The sequence below is a fragment of the Cololabis saira genome, chromosome 11 (assembly GCF_033807715.1).
Source record: "Cololabis saira isolate AMF1-May2022 chromosome 11, fColSai1.1, whole genome shotgun sequence".
NCBI lineage: Eukaryota > Metazoa > Chordata > Actinopteri > Beloniformes > Belonidae > Cololabis > Cololabis saira.
The window spans coordinates 14,674,290-14,693,703 of NC_084597.1; the positions used below are offsets into that span (position 1 = coordinate 14,674,290).

At 45.5% G+C, this 19,414-nt stretch overlaps 1 protein-coding gene across 2 annotated transcripts in view; it reads left to right on the top strand.

Annotated features, from left to right (window-relative positions):
- fibcd1b (fibrinogen C domain containing 1b) overlaps window positions 1-19,414 on the top strand; it is a 259,486-nt gene that overhangs the window by 121,666 nt on the left and 118,406 nt on the right. For both annotated transcript variants that reach the window (XM_061733784.1, XM_061733783.1), the window contains one exon: window positions 14,957-15,093. In XM_061733784.1, the coding sequence (XP_061589768.1) occupies window positions 14,957-15,093 (137 nt within the window). The remainder of the gene's footprint in view (window positions 1-14,956; window positions 15,094-19,414) is intronic.

The following is a 19,414-nucleotide window of genomic DNA, read 5'->3' on the forward strand; positions in this document are numbered from 1 at the left end:
CTGTTTCACCAAGTGAACAGACGGAACGCAAAAAAAAAGATGTTAAACTGCTGGAAAGGAACTGGAATTTACAGGGATACCTTAAGCAAGGAAGCCAGGGAGTGGTATATGGAGAAAATAATGATTATTAACGGTTTGGGTTCATATGAAATCCCTATCAAAGAGTTGAGCTCCTCGTCGGAGCTCCACTCTTTAGTAAGGATTTACTGCCTCAGTTATGCACAACCCACGTCTCCGGCTACCTTGTTTAGGAGTGTTTGGCAGCTGCTTTGGTAAATGTTTGACTCGCCATGTGTTTCAATAAATTAGTATAATAGTACAACATACAGTACATGTTTTGTATCCCTCTTACTTATCTTTTCTTTTTTTTTTTGACTGCTATATTATGCTGAAGAGGCTCCGAGGCGTGAGCAATATTTTTGTTTTCCTCGTGAGATTATTTTTTTCCTCTGCAGCAACAAATAGAGTTAATATTTTTTCCTCAACAAAATTAATCGCACCGCAGAGAGCTGGCCAGCAACTGCGTATGAATGATCCGACCCCGGTCGTTATGAGTGTTTGTTTGTTTGTGGTTTAATAAACCCGTGTTTTGATCCGACGCCCGTCTGTGTGCGTGTTTGTTTGTTTGTTTACTGAGGAACGTTATGTTTGGTCGTTACAGCCGCGATCCAACCGAGCCGACAACTCTTTTACTCTTTTACTCCGTTATCTCAGATACTTGGCCGGCCTCCGTGGTTCTTCTTCCAAGCAGGAAAGTGGTGAAAAGTTAAACCATTAGCGATCTTTTCCCCGCATCTGTTATGTGGAGCTGCTGCAGCCACAACACAGCAACGGGTTACCAGCTTCTGCTGAGCTCTGCGCTCCACGCCCCGCCCATTTTCGTCTCGATTACGAATCGGGAAGGAGGGGGAAGTGACGTATGCCGTAAAGCGGTCAAAGCCGTAAAAAATTGTAGTTTTTTAGTGTGGCAAGGTTCCTACCAGGCTCCTCAAAGTTACATAGTGCCAGTGAAGGCGATACAGACCCCCTCAGACCATGACAGAGGTGTCATTAAACCTGTTGGAAGTTGATGTACCATCACAATGACTCTGGAAATATGATATTAAGGTGGAAAAGTTACATAGTGCTGCTTTAATTCAAGTAATTTTTGTAATATTTTTCAGGGCTTTAAATTGCAACCATTTTAGTCACATATGCACCCAAAATGTAATCTGTGTAACTTCAAAATATTTGGGAGCAAAAAATGACTGTGGTGTGTGAGTGCACTGCGTCGGCTGCACTCCTGGCTGCATCAAACAATGGGTCAGAAAAGACTTCACAGTCTTGCAGTCATGTCTGTTGAAAAAGACACGCTTCAGCATCTGATTCACAACAGAGTGATTGACCGATTTGCCACTCTTAAAAACAGATGGCATTCTTTGATGCTTCCACCCAGCCATAAAAATGATATACTTTTTTATTTTCAGTTTTTTTCTTGTTGTTAATGCAGGAAACACATTTCCTGTGTTTTCTTGTTGTACTGTATTAAAAAAAACAGACTGAAGTAAAACAACAAATCTGTTGGTGGCCCAAGATGTTCAATCTGTCCAAAAAAGTTGAAAAGCAATTTCTCAGTCTTTGTTTTCTGTTTGTGAAATTGTGTGCTTGTGCGCTACGTCCGCTCATATCCTGTGCATCTCTTGGGGGCTAAGCCCTCCCTGTCCTTAAAAAACATAGTGACGCCCCTGATGTGCCCTGAAGCATTTTTGAGTGTGGTACATTATCTCATATGTGCAGGCAGATGTGGGATGTGTGCAGACAAATTATGATAAATGATAGTCATGATAATCGTTTTATTTGTGTGTAATGCGTAAAACATATACAGGAACACACTTGTTATTCCTTATTTTTCTTTTTCTTCCCCCCTTTGCTGTCACCAATGAATGCTAAACAATATAAATCTAAAGTATAAAATAGATCAAAATTTGTGCGGTGTGCATTGTTTTAATATCTCATTGCTTGGTGTGATATTGATTTGCCTGACGCGCCTGGATCTGTGAGTCTTTGTTCACTAAGACGGCTGTAAAGAGTGGGTCAGCAGCATCTTACATTTCCTTATTAATGAAAGAGATTCGTAAGCTAAGAGCGACTCTGGGAAACACGTTTTTTCTTTCACAGGCTCCTTAATAAGGTTTGAAAGAAGCCTTTTGCTGTTAAGAGCTTCTTAACCTATCTGGGAAACCGGGCCATTGTCAGTTGATCCTCCAAGAACAGACTTCACTGACACATCGGGACAAGTTCTGGTGATCAGGACAAATAGTGTTCATGCTGTTTCCTAAACTCCTGCTGTGTTTGGAAAATAAGGAACATGTTTTTTGACCCAGCAAATCAATAAACTGGTTTCAGGTTGCACCACCCTTTTATATTAAAATAGAAGGGCCTTAGTCAGAGAGGTGACCAAGGAACCGACGGTCACTCTGTCAGAACTCCAGCGTTCCTCTGTGGAGAGAGGAGAAACTTCAAGAAGGACAACCATCTCTGCAGCAATCCATCAATCAGGCTTGTATGGTAGAGTGGCCAGGCGCAACTAAAAAGCACATGGCAGCCCCACTGGAGTTTGCGAAAAGGCAAAACTATTTGGCATGAATTCCACGCGTCGTGTTTGGAGGAGACCAGGCACCGCTCATCACCTGGAGAACACCATCTCTACAGTGAAGCATGGTGGTGGCAGCATCATGCTGTGGGGGTGTTTTTCATCAGCAGGACCTGGGCGACTAGTCAGGATTGACAGAAAGATGAATGCAGCCATGTACAGAGACATCTTGGATGAAAACCTGATCCAGAGTGCTGTTGACCTCAGACTAGGACGACGCTTCATCTTTCAGCAGGACAACGACCCAAAGCATACAGCCAAAATATCAAAGGAGTGGCTTCAGAACAACCATGTCAATGTCCTCGAGTGGCCCAGCCAGAGCCCAGACCTGAATCCCATCGAACATCTCTGGAGAGATCTGAAAATGGCTGAACACCAGGGGTGTCCAAAGTCGGTCTTCGAGGGCCGGTGTCCTGCATGTTTTAGATGTCTCCTTGCTTGAACACACCTGATTCAAATTAACGGTCGTCACCAGCTTGCCATCAAGGTCTGGACAACTCTGTTGGTGACACAGCTACTTTTATCACGGTGTGCTGAAGCAGGGAAACATCTAAAACCTGCAGGATACCGGCCCTCGAGGACCGACTTTGGTCCTTTGGACCGACCCTGCTGTACACCGACGCTCCCCATCCAACCTGATGGAGCTTGAGAGGGTCTGTAAGGAAGAATGGGCAAAACTGCACAAGAATAGGTGTGCCAAACTTGTAGCAACCTATTCAAAAAGACTTGAGGCTGTAATTGCTACCAGAGGAGCTTCTACAAAGTATTAAGCAAACGTTATTAATACTTATGCTCATATGATTTCTTGTTATTTTTATTTTTAATAAATTTACAAATGTCGCATCAAAATTTCTGTCATGTTGTCATTATGGGGTGTTTTGTGTAGAATTCTTAGAGAAAAAAAAATGAATTTATTCCTATTATCAATAGGGCTGTAAAATAAAAGAATGTGGGAAAAGTGAAGCGTTCTGAATACTTTCCGGACTGACTGTATGTATAAATAAAATCATGCAACTGTAGTACTTCAAGTATATGCACTTTTATTACAACTATTCACATGAGACTTTTGTTCATTCTTGGCCTCTTTGTACATTTTCATTCAATTTTGTATAAAGCTACATTGTTGAGTTTGGAGACCACTTTTTCCCCATGAAACATGACTTCTCACACGTTCGTAGGTGATTGGTGGATGTGTTTGAGCCACAAACCCAAAACCTCACACTTCCTCTGGGATATGTTCTAGTCCTCATCCTCCCCACCCCTGGAAACAATGGTTGTCTTTCATAATATTTCGATTGATTTCTCACTTTGGGATGCAGGCCCCCGCTACACACCTCAGAAGCATTAATCTCATTATACCAATCCTGATTGGCTGGTGAAACGTGTCCGTCCGCCGCAGGTAGTACCACCTACCTTAAATATCCTGTGCAGACGACACCATGTCATTCAAACACCTCTTCTCATTTGGATCATATCTCGCATTCTGGGCTTGTTAGCTGAACTATCCACAGACAGATCTTATTTAGCTTCTGTCGCCAGGCGCTAACTAGCCTTGGATGTTTTTTAACTACTTTTCGGTCACACCAGATCAAATTTTATGCTTTTGTGGCCCTCCAAGGCTTGGTTGACACTGTCCTCGACGCCCCACCACAGCTGCTTGAGTACCGAGTGTTAGCAAACCAGCTTATTCTCGCCTATTCCTGGTTAGCAAACCAGCTAACTGCCTCAACCCTGCCTGTACACCAATTCGCGGGCCATGGAGACAAAAAACTCACACCAGAGGGCACGGAGATTTCCCGGGGCCCGTCCCTGTCGCTGTGGGAACAAGATATCGAGCAAGGATCCACACGAGGTCTGCTCAACCTGCCTTGAGCTGATATAACGGCTAGCTATCAACCTTCCCGGCTTGTGTCAACACTGTGCGGTGTTCACCGTTAATAGTCTCCGCAGACTACTAGCCCGCCAGGCTAGCCTGTCTGGACATGACCCCATCTCTCTCCCGGCGCCGCCGCCGTTGAAGATGGAGAGGAGAGTGGGGGTCCTTGTGGTGGAGGAACGGGAGGTTAGCGTCGGCTGGGGCTCCCAGGTCGACCTAGCCACAGCCCCCCCGCAGGAGGAAGACGTCCTGGAACTGGAGTATGGGGACAATGAAGAAGGCAACTCGGAACTCCTCCGGCTCGGGCTGCACAACCCACAGCCTGGGGAATATGGTTCTGCAGGAACATGCGCAGTGGCTCAACCTCGCCAGCCTGTCAGACAGGGAGAAGGACGATGTCCTGGACATGCCCATTGCTGCTGGCACAATCGGAGCAGGAGGCCAGAGCGCACGCGCGTATTGCCATACGGCACCTACTCGACCTAGGTTTTGTGATAAACGCGGAAAAGAGCATGCTGTCCCCGGCACAGTGTATTATCTTTCTGAGATTATCCCTGGACTAGGTGACTTTCTCTGCTAGCCTGTCGGCAGAGCGGGTGAAAGCTTTCAGGGCGTGTCTCGTGCTGAAGGCAGGCAACCCTTCTTGCTTGGACGAGTGAGAAGAGGTGCTTATCTTGAATGACGTGGTGTCATTCCCCAGCCTGGGGAATATGGTTCTGCAGGAACATGCGCAGTGGCTCAACCTCGCCAGCCTGTCAGACAGGGAGAAGGACGACGTCCTGGACATGCTCATTGCTGCTGGCACAATCGGAGCAGGAGGCCAGAGCGCACGCGCGTATTGCCATACGGCACCTACTCGACCTAGGTTTTGTGATAAACGCGGAAAAGAGCATGCTGTCCCCGGCACAGTGTATTATCTTTCTGAGATTATCCCTGAACTAGGTGACTTTCTCTGCTAGCCTGTCGGCAGAGCGGGTGAAAGCTTTCAGGGCGTGTCTCGTGCTGAAGGCAGGCAACCCTTCTTGCTTGGACGAGTGAGAAGAGGTGCTTATCTTGAATGACGTGGTGTCGTCCGCAGTGGATATTTAAGGTAGGTGGTACTCCCTACGGCGGAGGACACGTTTCACCAGCCAATCAGGATTGGCGTAATGAGATTAATGCTTCTGAGGTCTGCAGCTGGGGCGTGCATGCCATAGTGAGATATCTCACTCATATTACTCAGAAAACCGGGATTATGTATATAACCCCAAAGTCGTCTGCCATGTAGCTGCAGGTATGGCATAAAGCTGGAGATATAGACACTTTTACTGTAGGGTCTTATGTACCTGGGAGTGAGAATTTCTAGATTAATCCCATGTTTATGTATGGGATCCCATAAAACATCCCATAAACCAGATTACGTTGGTTTACCCATGGCTCCTTGTCATCAGTTCCTCAGTTGTTCAGATGTCAATGCAGATCATAAAGATTCACTCCAACCATAGAAGTAGTGCTGTATAGCTTGGAAAACCAATACAGATCATAAAAACCTGCAGAACCATCAAGAACATACACGATTTCAGAATCAGATTAATTACTTTATTCGTAACCGAGTCAGCGTCCCAGCACATGAAATTGTATTGTAAAAAAAACAAACATAGCTGTGGTTTTTAAACTCGGGACCTAAAGTAGGCTATGTGGAAAAAAGTTCAGTGGCAAAATGTGTTATGGGAAAAGGGGGTGAAAATACTTTGGTCTTCCCAAGCGAAAAGTCCAGTCCTGTCCCTCTAATTATGAACCTGTCAGTCCATGGAAACTGGAGATGATGTGGCAGCAGCAACAGTTTGGATCCCCGAATGTAGGGCACTTGGAGGTGTTGGAAAAGAAATAACCTGCACGCACATGCAAAGCAATTAGCTGAAACTTGATTTCATGAATTAAGTTCTTTATCCTCTGCTAAATAACTCATTGTACATGTAATTACTTTTAACATGAGAATATAAAAACTGTGTACTGAAATGTCATTTTCATTAAATATTTCTTCCCGAACATACATGCTAGCTTATTCCAGCCACAAAAAATACCCAACTCATTTATGTCCTATTTTTTATACATTATGTGGCACAAGATAGCTATGTGTTCACATGAATGTGTTATAAAGTTGATTACCTTGCAACTCAACAGAATGGATGTGCAGGGTGGCTTTACATTATCCCTGAAAAGCTTGGGCTGCACAGAGGCTGGCGAGGGCCCCTGCCTGATGTGGGTAATGCCCCAAGCAGCTTTGACTCAGGTTGGTTTGGATGTTGCCCCAACTGCTCATCTCATGGGAAATGTAATGTTTTGCCTGATTCCTTCATCTCAAGTTCGTGTGGTTCATTGCTCCGGGAGAGTGGTTCACCTCCACGGATGTCAAGGATGCTTCACATTCCTCCCATTCGGCCAGTCCCTGGCTTCTCAGATTTTTACGAGGTGTGTAAGGGCAGCCCTGACACCCCTGGGCCTCTCTGGGCTCACTCTCCTCCCGTCCCTTGACAACTGGCTAACTTGTGCCCCTTATTCCGAGAGGCAGAGCTAGCGGTAGACAGAATTCTCAATCACATCAAGACTCTGGTCATGACAGTGAACCAAGACAAAAGCTTGCTGACTCCCATGCATTGGACCACCTCCAGCGGTGTGTATCTGGACTCAGTGCCCATGTAGTCTCAGTTGCCCATGGAGTGGTTGGTCAGGCTACAAGGCCCACTCCACTCCTTTCAACTGTAGGCATGTCTGAGTGTCCAGATGTGGCTCAGGTTGTTCACAGCAACTTCTGCCATTACACTGCTGGGGCTCCTGCACCTGTGCCCCCTGCATCAGTGGATCAACAGCCTTGTCCTGGATCCTCATGCACACCGGCGGGTCCTTTTTAGGGTGAGTCGGTCATGCATGGCCCTTCTTTGGCAGTGGCAAGATCACAGGTTTCCTTCTAAGTCCTGTTTGGCTCGGTTCCGGTGAGATGGGAGGTGGTCACAGCAGATGCCTCTCCTACCAGTTGAGGGGTCATGTGGCAGGGCAGGTCAGTCCAAGGGACCTGGGGCCCTCCACAGAGCCGACATCATATCAATGTGTTGAAACTTCAGGCCGTCTACTTGGCACAAATACGTTGGGCACCACCAGCAACTCAGCTGTGTTTTTCATATCAACAACAAAGGGGGTACGAGGTCCTTGGTTTCACTGATGGAGGAAAATCTGCTGTGGACATAGGCCCATGCCTGGCATCATTGAGAGTAGTGCACTTGCTAGGCAGGACAATGGCAGTGGCAGACTACTTGTCATGACAGATGCTGCCCCTTAGAGAAAGGACATTGCATCTCCAGGTGGTGCCAAAGATATGGTAATGGCTTGTGGAGGCTACATAATTTTGGTTCTACTCATTAGGGGTCCTAGGGTGCATCTGTCAATATCCCACTAACTCTAACGCCTGTGTAAGAGTTAGAAATTGACGACTTTTAACGAATGAATGCAAAACGTGTGATTGTACATGTGAAATTAACAAAGGTCACGTTGCAGCAGTACCAGAAATGATTGACAATATATTACAGTACTGGCCTGAAAACAAGATGTCAGTTTTAACAACAATCAATATGCTGCTGAAATTATTTCCTTGTGGAGAGTCCTGAAGATCTAATCACTGATATCCTGTATTTCTAAACTAGTTTTCACAACTACCATTCAACATATTCCTGTTTCAAATGCAGCTGATACCTGGAATACAGCTGAAGAAAAAAACCTCGTCCATGTCGACACTAAACATAAACACAGAGTCAGACGTTAAAAAGACATTAATAACACAATTAAAAATTGACTTACATGCTTATCCTTCCTCAGCATGATTCGTGGATTTTAGCTAAAGCAATACAAGGTACATGGTAAAGCAATACAAATTTAAGTGAGAGTTGGTATCACCTGGTTTACCTGGATTCCAACACACTAAGGACCTGATTTACTAAAGGTTTGCGTGCGTAAAAACGTGTGCAAACTTGACATCACCCGCAAACCAATGTGCAAGCTGATCTACTAACAGCGTGCAAACAGGACTGCACCTCTCAAATGAGCAAAATAGCACACGCTATTCATTTAGTACTTTTGCCCTGATGAATAATCAATATGGGGCGTACCCGCCAGAAATCGCTAAATACTGGGAGGGGAAAATGCAAATATCTCCTTTTACCACACGCAATGAGATTTACCAAGCCTGAAAGTTTTGGCGGGGATTGTGATTGCGTCTGTATTTAATACGTTGGAAAGGAAGGTGCTAATCTGCCCAGCATTACGCAGGGATGCTTGTTGGTGCCTGATTTGAGGACTGGGGTGGGGATGGCTCAACTTGTGGTGAGGATTCTCCACATGCAAAAGGAGAAATATTTTATTTGAATGTTAAATCGAGTATTATTCAGCAAAGGGTTGCCACAGGAGGCACCTTCATTTTTTTATTTGTGATAATAAATAAATCACGTGTTTTCATGGAGAAAATAAGTTTCTTATTGTGCGCCTATACTTGTTCTGCAGTTGTCCCCGGTGTTGTGCCGTATTCAGCACCCCTGCCGTGAAAAGCAACCCCTCGTCTGACAAAAATTATATTCTCATCCAGTGTCACGTTCTGTTTAGCGTCCAGTAAATAGGCTATATATAATATAAACTCCTAAGTATGTGTTTGTGTGAGTGTATAAATATATTGAAGTGTCAGTGTGTTGTTTTTTTTCTTGGCCTACTTATCATTGAATATACGAGGGGGTGCTTTTCACGGCAGGGGTGCTGAATACGGCACAACAATTTGCCTCTTCCACTAATATCTCTAACTCCAACTCGTCAAATTTCATTTTGCGCTCGCAAACCGTAAGACACGCAACACCTCATTTAAATACTGCGGTTTGCACCTGTTATCAATTCCGCACGCAATCTTAGTTGATCACCCGCAAAACACACAACAACAGCACGTGCAAACTTTTTCAGTGCACACGCAATTTAGTACTCTTTATTTAGGATCTTAGTAAATCGGGCCCTAAGAGGAAAATGAAGATGAATATGGAGGTTGTGTCTGATGGAAATAAAAAACAAAGAAAAACACTCCAAATAATACCACGTTCCTGTAACAGTTGCATGAAATAAACTACTAATTCAGAGATAGTTAAAAAAAAAGAGAACCACTTATGTAATATTATCTGAACTTGTTGCAGGCATATTGACAACCAGACGTAGTTTAAGTCAGAGATAAAACCATTACAGCTCCTGGTAAAAATAGCAGAGCAGGGGGGTGGGGCTCCATTATTTTCAAGCATTACATTGTTTCATCATCTTCTTGACACAGTAAACGGAGTGTAATTTTGGAGGACCAATGTATTGCTAACACAGCTTCACTCAAGAAGACCAGTTGATTTTTAAAAGAAGTTAAAAAAAATCAGTTTTGTCATTTTGTGCTACTTCTTTCTCAACCTCCTCCAAACTATGAAAAAATCAAACAGTTTTGCCGAATAAATTATCGATGAAATCTTACACTCAATGTGCGTTTCCACTGGCGGGGGCAGGGTAAATCTGCCAGACAGGAACCTCTAATAGGGCCTGCCATCTTCTCAGTCCCTTCAGCCCCTTCAGCCGCTTCAGCCGGCGTGTCGCATTTACACTGTAGCACCACACAGGAACTTTTGTCTAAAAAAATAGCACAATCGATCATGAGGTGACAGTAATGCACCTTTTTTGCTGTTCACTAATGGCGTAAAATGAAGTCAAAATGAGACAAAAAAGAAAAAAAGACACGTAAACAATGGATGATACTTGTATTTTTTTTTAAACACCGTGGTCGTAGCGATTGGAGATCAAAAGAAAAAACCCAGCTGGACCTCTATATTGGTGTAACATGCCAACAAGATCTGAACCACCTCATCGGTGCATCCAACTTCATCAAATGTACTTATAGCTGAATGTCTCTGGTCCAAATGCTTAAATGAGTTGTGGTCACATGATTTATGTTCACATGAGAGTGCTGAACATAATTTAGAAATCCCGATCTGCCCCCGCCAGGAGGTTCTTGTTGGCCAACTTGAGTCCCTCTCCTACTACAGGGCCTTTTTTTCGCCTTATAAAGGTTCCCGAAGGCCACCTTTACCATTCACGGTAATGGAGACACGCACAAACAGCCTGGCCCTGAAAAATATACCCTGAACTCCTGCTAGTGAAAACGTGCCTTTACTTGAGGGTCCGCACACCGATTTATCCTTGACAGCGAAATGAGTGCCGGTCAGAGATTAAATAATTTCTTTCTCCATCAGTGAAACAGGAAGTCAATAATCTTTTTCTCCATGTTAATTTTAATATATTGTAAATTTTATTTTACTCACTCACTCATCTCACTCACTCATCTTCTCCCGCTTTATCCGTTACCGGGTCGCGGGGGCAGCAGCCTCAGCAGGGATGCCCAGACTTCCCTCACCCCAGACACCTCCTCCAGCTCTTCCGGGGGGAGTCCGAGGCGTTCCCAGGCCAGCCGAGAGACATAGTCTCTCCAGCGTGTCCTGGGTCTTCCCCGGGGTCTCCTCCCGGTGGGACATGCCTGGAACACCTCCCTAGGGAGGCGTCCAGGAGGCATCCGGTACAGATGCCCAAGCCACCTCAGCTGACTCCTCTCAATGTGGAGGAGCAGCGGCTCGACTCCGAGCTCCTCCCGGGTGACCGAACTCCTCACCCTATCTCTAAGGGAGCGTCCAGCCACCCTGCGGAGGAAACTCATCTCGGCCGCTTGTATCCGCGATCTTGTCCTTTCGGTCACTACCCAAAGTTCATGACCATAGGTGAGGGTAGGGGCGTAGATTGACCGGTAAATCGAGAGCTTCGCCTTTCGACTCAGCTCCCTCTTCACCACGACGGTCCAGTACATCGACCGCATTACTGCGGACGCTGCACCGATCCGCCTGTCAATCTCACGCTCCATTGTTCCCTCACTCGTGAACAAGATCCCGAGATACTTGAACTCCTCCACCTGAGGCAGGACTTCTCCACCCACCCGGAGAAGGCATGCCACCCTTTTCCGGTCGAGAACCATGGCCTCGGTCTTGGAGGTGCTGATTCTCATCCCTGCCGCGTCGCACTCGGCCGCAAACCGCCCCAGCACATGTTGAAGGTCCCGGTCTGATGAAGCCAACAGGACAACATCATCTGCAAAAAGCAGAGATGAAATCCTGAGGTTCCCAAACCGGATCCCCTCCGGCCCCTGGCTGCGCCTAGAAATCCTGTCCATAAAAATTATGAACAGGACCGGTGACAAAGGGCAGCCCTGCCGGAGTCCAACATGCACCGGGAACAAGTCTGACTTACTGCCGGCAATGCGAACCAGACTCCTGCTTCGATCATACAGAGACCGGACAGCCCTTAGTAGAGGGCCCCGGACTCCATACTCACTCAGCACCCCCCACAGAATGGCACGAGGGACACGGTCAAATGCCTTCTCCAGATCCACAAAGCACATGTAGACTGGTTGGGCAAATTCCCATGAACCCTCGAGCACCCTGCGGAGGGTATAGAGCTGGTCCAGTGTTCCACGACCGGGACGAAAACCGCATTGTTCCTCCTGAATCCGAGGTTCGACTATCGGCCGTAATCTCCTCTCCAGTACCCTGGCGTAGACTTTCCCCGGGAGGCTGAGAAGTGTGATCCCCCTGTAGTTGGAACACACTCTCCGGTCCCCCTTTTTAAACAGAGGGACCACCACCCCGGTTTGCCACCCCAGCGGTACTGTCCCCTTCCTCCATGCAATGTCGCACAGGCGTGTCAGCCAAGACAGCCCTACGACATCCAGAGACTTGAGGTACTCAGGGCGAATCTCATCCACCCCCGGTGCCCGGCCACCGAGGAGCTTACGAACCACCTCGGTGACCTCGGCTTGGGTGATGGATGAGCACGCCTCCGAGCCCCAACCCTCTGCTTCCTCAGTGGAAGGCATGTCAGTCGGGTTAAGGAGATCCTCAAAGTATTCCTTCCACCGTCCGACAATGTCCCCAGTCGAGGTCAACAGCTCCCCACCAGCACCATAAATGGTGCCGGCAGAGTACTGCTTCCCCCTTCTGAGGCGCCGAACGGTCCTCCAGAATTTCCTCGAGGCCGACCGAAAGTCCTCCTCCATGGCCTCCCCGAACTCCTCCCAGACCCGAGTTTTTGCCTCCAAGACTGCCCGAGCCGCGGCTCGCTTGGCCTGCCGGTACCTATCTACTGAGTCAGGAGTCCCACCGGCCAACATAGCCCGGTAGGACTCCTTCTTCAGTCTGACGGCATCCTGTACTTCCGGTGTCCACCACCGGGTTCTAGGATTGCCGCCACGACAGGCACCGGAGACCTTGCGTCCGCAGCTTCGAGCCGCCGCGTTGACAATGGAGGCAGAGAACATGGTCCACTCGGCCTCGATGTCCCCCGCCTCCCCCGGGATCCGAGAGAAGCTCTCCCGGAGGTGGGAGTTGAAGATGTCCCTGACCGAGGGCTCAGCCAGACGTTCCCAACAGACCCTCACAATCCGTTTGGGTCTGCCCGGTCTGTCCAACCTCCTCCTCCGCCAGCGCATCCAACTCACCACCAGGTGGTGATCAGTTGACAGCTCAGCCCCTCTCTTCACCCGAGTGTCCAAGACATGCGGCCGAAGGTCAGATGAAACGACAACAAAGTCGATCATTGACCTCCGGCCTAGGGTGTCCTGGTGCCACGTGCACTGATGGACACCCTTATGCCTGAACATGGTGTTCGTGATGGACAAACTGTGACTCGCACAGAAGTCCAACAACAAAACACCACTCGGGTTCAGATCGGGGAGGCCGTTCCTCCCAATCACGCCTCTCCAGGTATCACTGTCATTGCCCACGTGAGCGTTGAAGTCCCCCAGTAGAACAATGGAGTCCCCAGTTGGAGCACCATCAAGTACTCCTCCCAGGGACTCCAAGAAGGCCGGGTACTCCCCACTGCTGTTCGGCCCGTAGGCACAAACAACAGTGAGAGACCTATCCCCGACCCGAAGGCGCAGGGAAGCGACCCTCTCGTTCACCGGGGTGAACTCCAACACATGGCGGCTGAGCTGGGGGGCTATAACCAAGCCCACACCAGCCCGCCGCCTCTCACCCTGGGCAACTCCAGAGTAGTGGAGGGTCCAGCCCCCTTCAAGGAGCTGGGTTCCAGAGCCCAAGCTATGTGTGGAGGTGAGCCCGACTATCTCTAGCCGGTATCTCTCAACCTCACGCACAAGCTCCGGCTCCTTCCCCCCCAGCGAGGTGACATTCCATGTCCCCACTGTGAGGGTTGATGTCCAGGGATTGGGTCGTCGAGGCACCCCGCCACGACTGCTACCCAGCCCACAATGCACCGGCCTGCCATGATCCTTCCTGCGGGTGGTGGGCCTACTGGAAGGCGGACCCGCGTCGCCGTTTCGGGCTGAGCCCGGCCGGGTCCCACGGGCAAAGACCCGGCCACCAGGCGCTCGCCTACGAGCCCCGACCCCAGCCCCGGCTCCAGGGCGGGGCCCCGGTGACGCCCGGTGACGCCCGGGCGACGTAACGGTCCTTGATCTTTTCTTCTTCATGGTAGGCTTGTGAACCGCTCTTAGTCTGGCCCGTCACCCAGGACCTGTTTGCCATGGGAGTCCCTACCAGGGGCGAAAGTGCCCCCGACAACATAGCTCCTAGGATCACTCGGGCACACAAACCCCTCCACCACAGTAAGGTGGCGGTTCAAGGAGGGGATTTTATTTTATTTTACTAGAACATTTATTTTAATGAGTTGTTTAGTGACTGTAAAATGTAAAAGAAAAATGTTAAAGGCAAAATGAAAAATAATTTTGGGTGCAAATAATTGTCGCACAACCAAAAAGATGTGACAATTTCATTGGTCAGGATCCAATATTCATGGAATTGAGAGCAGAACGGTAGTTTTGAGAGGAAAATAAAATTTCTCTCCGCTAGCAGGGACTTCTTGAGTTTGCATGCAGAGTTTTGAAAGAGAGCAATACATTATCCAAAAGAGAAAATGCAGATGAATGCTCTCAAATCTAAACAGTATGCTCTTGCTTAAAGAAAGTGAAATACTCCCACAGATGTCCACTTTGGATAGTTTTAAAAGCCATGTGTCTTTTAATAGTGTTTTGCAAAGTGAATGTTAAACCCCATTCTATATATCTTAAGAATGTATATGTACATGACAGGAAGAAATAATACAAGAAACATTATTTACTGAATATTATTACTGAATTACTCAGTAAAATATTTTACTGAATAGATGCATTGAGCAATTTATCCAGTCAGATTAATAATGACAAAACTTCATAACATGATGGAACCGATCTTCCACATTTTAATTTTTCATGTTTCTCTCTATGAACAGAGGCTAGAGGGAGAAAAGTGTTTTTTTTTTCCAGAGTGGACCTGATTTATTTAATGTTCCCTCCTTTCTCTTCTCCCAAGGCTCACGCCCCCGTGATTGTGGTGATCTGTATGCCAGTGGTCAAAGAGAGGATGGCATCTACTCTGTGTTTCCGGTTCACCACCCCACCGGCTTCCAGGTCTACTGTGACATGACCACGGATGGAGGAGGATGGACGGTGAGTCAGAGCAGAAAACACAGATGCAATACAGCTGAAACAACCACACACACACACTCACACACAAACACAAAGCTCCTAATCTTTATATGCATCTCCCTGAAGTAGAAGCATTCAGCTGCCACATTATTCTCAGGTTATAATCAAAATGGAAAGCAGCTATAGGTCTTTTCTCTGTGACTCTTATATAAGATATGCTTTTTATGTGCTAAAAAGCTACCCCAAACTCATAACTGATAATCAAAAATCTACCTACAACAATTTTTGCAGATTTTCAGTTATGTATTATACAGTGATTGATATTATATAAATTCCTATTATCTGCTTTTAATTACATTCATACTGCCTCTATTTCAACAAAATTTAGGGACGAGCTCTTTAAGGTCCCTTTTAAAAGCTCTCTTGTGCCCCTAGTGGGACAAAGTGGTATTACAATTTTAAAAATCCAATATTTATGCTGCGTATGAGTGCAAGTCGAAATTCCACAATGTTTTTGCTAACTTCTGTCACTGCGGCATTCGAGAGAGAGAATGGATGCTCACAGGAAGGTAATTGGTGCCTTTGGACAGCAGAAGAGGATGTATTACAACACCATGACCAACGAGACGTGGCATATGAGGAAAATAATTGTTCACTGTTTGGAATGATGAATGATAATGCCACAACGTAATTTTGATCAATGCTTCTCAGTCAATTTATAACATCATTTGACAATTGAACATTCAAACTTCAGACACGTGTGCCAGCTTGTTACTGTGATGTTATCCAACTTAAAATCCATAGTTCAGTGGTTGTTCTTTCACACTTTTATTTTTTTATTTTTCCCCTGTTAAAAGTATGATTGATTTTAAAATAACATTTATTTGATTTAGTTTTTAAATATTTTAAAGTATTTCCTACATTTAGTACTTTTGAGTCAGTTTTGACTTGACAAAAAGCTGGTAAAACAGCACTGACACATGCAATAAATCTCTTTTTGTTCAGTTGGAAAAAGAAAATATGCCATTCTGGCAAGAGAGGAGATTCGGGGCCAGATGTAATCTCAGTTGTCTGCTGATGCTGTGATCTATTTCCAGATAAAAGTATACTTTAGGAGAGACAACATGCACATACAGCGGATTTAAGTAAAGTCTGTGTCACTGTGCCTCAAACTGACAAAAGTAACTGTTTTCAGTGAAGTTGACTTATTTCTGACCTACTTGGGATTTTTTATTTCTTTTTCTCATTCGGATGAGCCTTTTTTCCATAATTGTGGATTAAAATGACATAGCTTTGTATCTTTTTAAAAAGAAAACAGGGAAAAGAATGCATGTTTTTTCCTTTCTTTTTCCTTGATCAAACATGTGTCAGTTTTCTGGACCGGTTTAAGTAAAAATCACTTTTGAAGTGAGACTTTCTCCCAGAAGCACAGCGTCTTTTGAGAACAAGAGACAGTGAGGTGAACAAACATTGACACACAGCAGTTTGAAGTTATATTTGGAAGTGTAGTTTATATGTATTTCACCCTGCAAACACAATTTACTGGTGAAAGCCATTTATTTCCCTTTTGTTTTGGAGTGTACTGCAGCAGTCCTCGGGGAAAACAGAGCAGCTCTTAATAGAGAACTAAGGCCTCGTAAAACTTAGAGTTTGAAATTTCAGCAGCACAAATCCATCACATGATTCATTCTTACAGTTTGTGATGCAATATAGAGAAGTACACAGAGGTGGTTTTTGGAATTTGTCCAAAACATTTCAGGGAGGAATCTTTAAAATCTGGATTTGTGAGGTGAACTCATGCAAGCTGTGTCCTTAATTCTTTGAAGGGGAAATACATTCACAGCATTTTAGTTACAAATGTTATGGGACTGACTTGTAACAGAATTTTCTGTCTGGAAATGTCTTGGAACAGACGTTTTTAGACTGATAAAAAGGTAACAAAGTTATCTTAACTGTAAGGTGTTTGTTTTAGGAGATAATAAAACAAAATTAAAGTGAATGGGCCCTCGCACCCTTGTGCACGTTCAGGCGTGCTGCAGTGGAAGCGCTTGTATGACTCGCATGTAGATGTCTTCAGGCCTGGCCATTTAGCGGATGATACCAGCCACGACTCTCTATGTCAAACCATGGTGAAGGAGTCAAAACCGAGTCAGATGACACCACCAACGACTCTCTATGGGAAACCATTCAAAGGTTATGCCAGAAAATAGGGACTATCAAATATTGACCAATCAGAAGAAAAGGCGGGGCTAATTCAGGCCAATGAAGGTCAAGTACTCAATACCGAGTTCAATGACACCACCCACATGTCTTTATCACGACCAGTTCAAAAGTTATGGCAGAACAAACTATGGCAGTCAAATATGGACCAATCAGATGAATGGGGGGCGCGCTAGATGAAGGGGGGGCGCGCTTTTTGGCATCTATCGTCGCCACGGTAACGCTTTTGACTGAGAAAAGTAAGGCGCATATTCGCAGGATCGAGACGCACATTTTGATGTATAACACACCTGGGTGGACGTTACTGTTCGGGCGAAGAAGCGGCTGAAGAAATGGCATAAATTTCGCCAAAATTACTCGATTCATTCAAAATGGCCGACTTCCTATTCGGTTTTGGCCATGGCGCCAAGAGACTTTTCTTTAAGTTGCGACATGATACAGGTGTGTACCAATTTTCGTGCATGCACGTCAAACCGTATTGTCGGGCTTGAGGCAAAAAGTTTTCTAGGGGGCGCTGTTGAGCCATTAGGCCACGCCCATTTATGCAAACCATTAAATATCAAATTTTTCGCCAGGCCTGACTTGCGTGCAAAATTTGGTGACTTTTGGGGCATGTATAGGGGGGCAAAAAGGCCCTCATTTCGAAAAAGAAAAACAAGAAAGAAAACAAAAATCCTACAGATACAATAGGGCCTTCGCACTGTAAGTGCTCGGGCCCTAAAGGCCCTCATTTCGTCAGAAAAATAAAAACGAGAAAAAAAAAATCCCTACAGATACAATAGGGCCTTCGCACTGTAAGTGCTCGGGCCCTAATGATTGGGTCCTTAACAGGACTTGCACCAGCACAAGGCATGTTACACTACTCCAGATTAATAAGCAGTGTCTGGAACAAGACTAAATCCATCCGTGTTTCTTTTATTGAATTTAAGACGGTGAGGAGCAGTCACATGCTGCTCTTCTACCCATTAATTTGGGGAGGGTTAAAAGGTAATTCCCAAGTATTTGTAGTCTTTTATCGTGTGGTAAGATTCTCCAAAAGTAAAAAACATTTAACACAGTTGGGAATCTTCCTAGAAATGGACGTCCCAGCAAGTTCACTACAATGTCAAGTTATGCAACTTTCAGAGAAATGTTAAACATTTTAGGCCTTTTATTGTTTTTCCCCCTTTCTTTTTCAGAATTTATTTCTGACTTTACAGGCTTTCAGTTCACATGTTCAATGTTAAAGTACAGGACAAAACATATTTATCTTAGTTGGGTAAAAAAAAAAATTGATGTTTACCCACATGCACAGCATTGAGTTTATGCTAATATACTGTGTTCGGTATAAACAAACACCTCATTCCAACTACCAAATGTAGTGTTGGAGGACCTTGTTTAATCAGTTTTGAACCTTGTTTTATACCGCAATTTTGGCTGAATTTGACCACAATTTCCAATCAAAACAGCAAATCTAAAGCAGAACAAGTGCAAAGGAAAAGAGCCAAGGTTCTCCAACGAGCCGTTGAAGAACTCAGCCAGTCCCTGTCCAGTCTTCATCCTGATGGAACAGCTGTGGCGGGATCTTAAGAAAGCTTAAAGCTAGGGTCTACGATCTTGAGTTTTTTTAAAAAAAAAGACACCTACTCCCCACACAAACTCCCTCCCTCCTGTGCTCTGCCTCACATGACACACACCCCCTCTGGTACGGGAGCCAGCAGGACGTGTTGCCGTACTTTGGGAGGCGGGGAGTATGTAAATATATATATATATATATATATATATATATATATGTATATATATATATATATATATATATATATATGTAAAATTGTAGACCCTAGCTTTAATGTAATGTCCCAAAAGATCACAATGAACTGATGTGAGAAAATCGTCACGGTTTTGCGTTTTTATCGCTTTTTTTTTTTTTTTGGTCACGGTTTTTGTATTTAGGTTCCTATTTAGGGCCCGAGCACTTACAGTGCGAAGGCCCTATTGTATCTGTAGGAATGTTTTTCTTCTTTCTTTCTTCTTTCTTTTCCTTCTGATGAAAGGAGGGCCTTTTTGCCCCCCTAAACGTGCCCCAAAAGTCACCAAATTTTGCATGCAAGCCAGGCCTGGCGAACATTTTTATATTTAATGG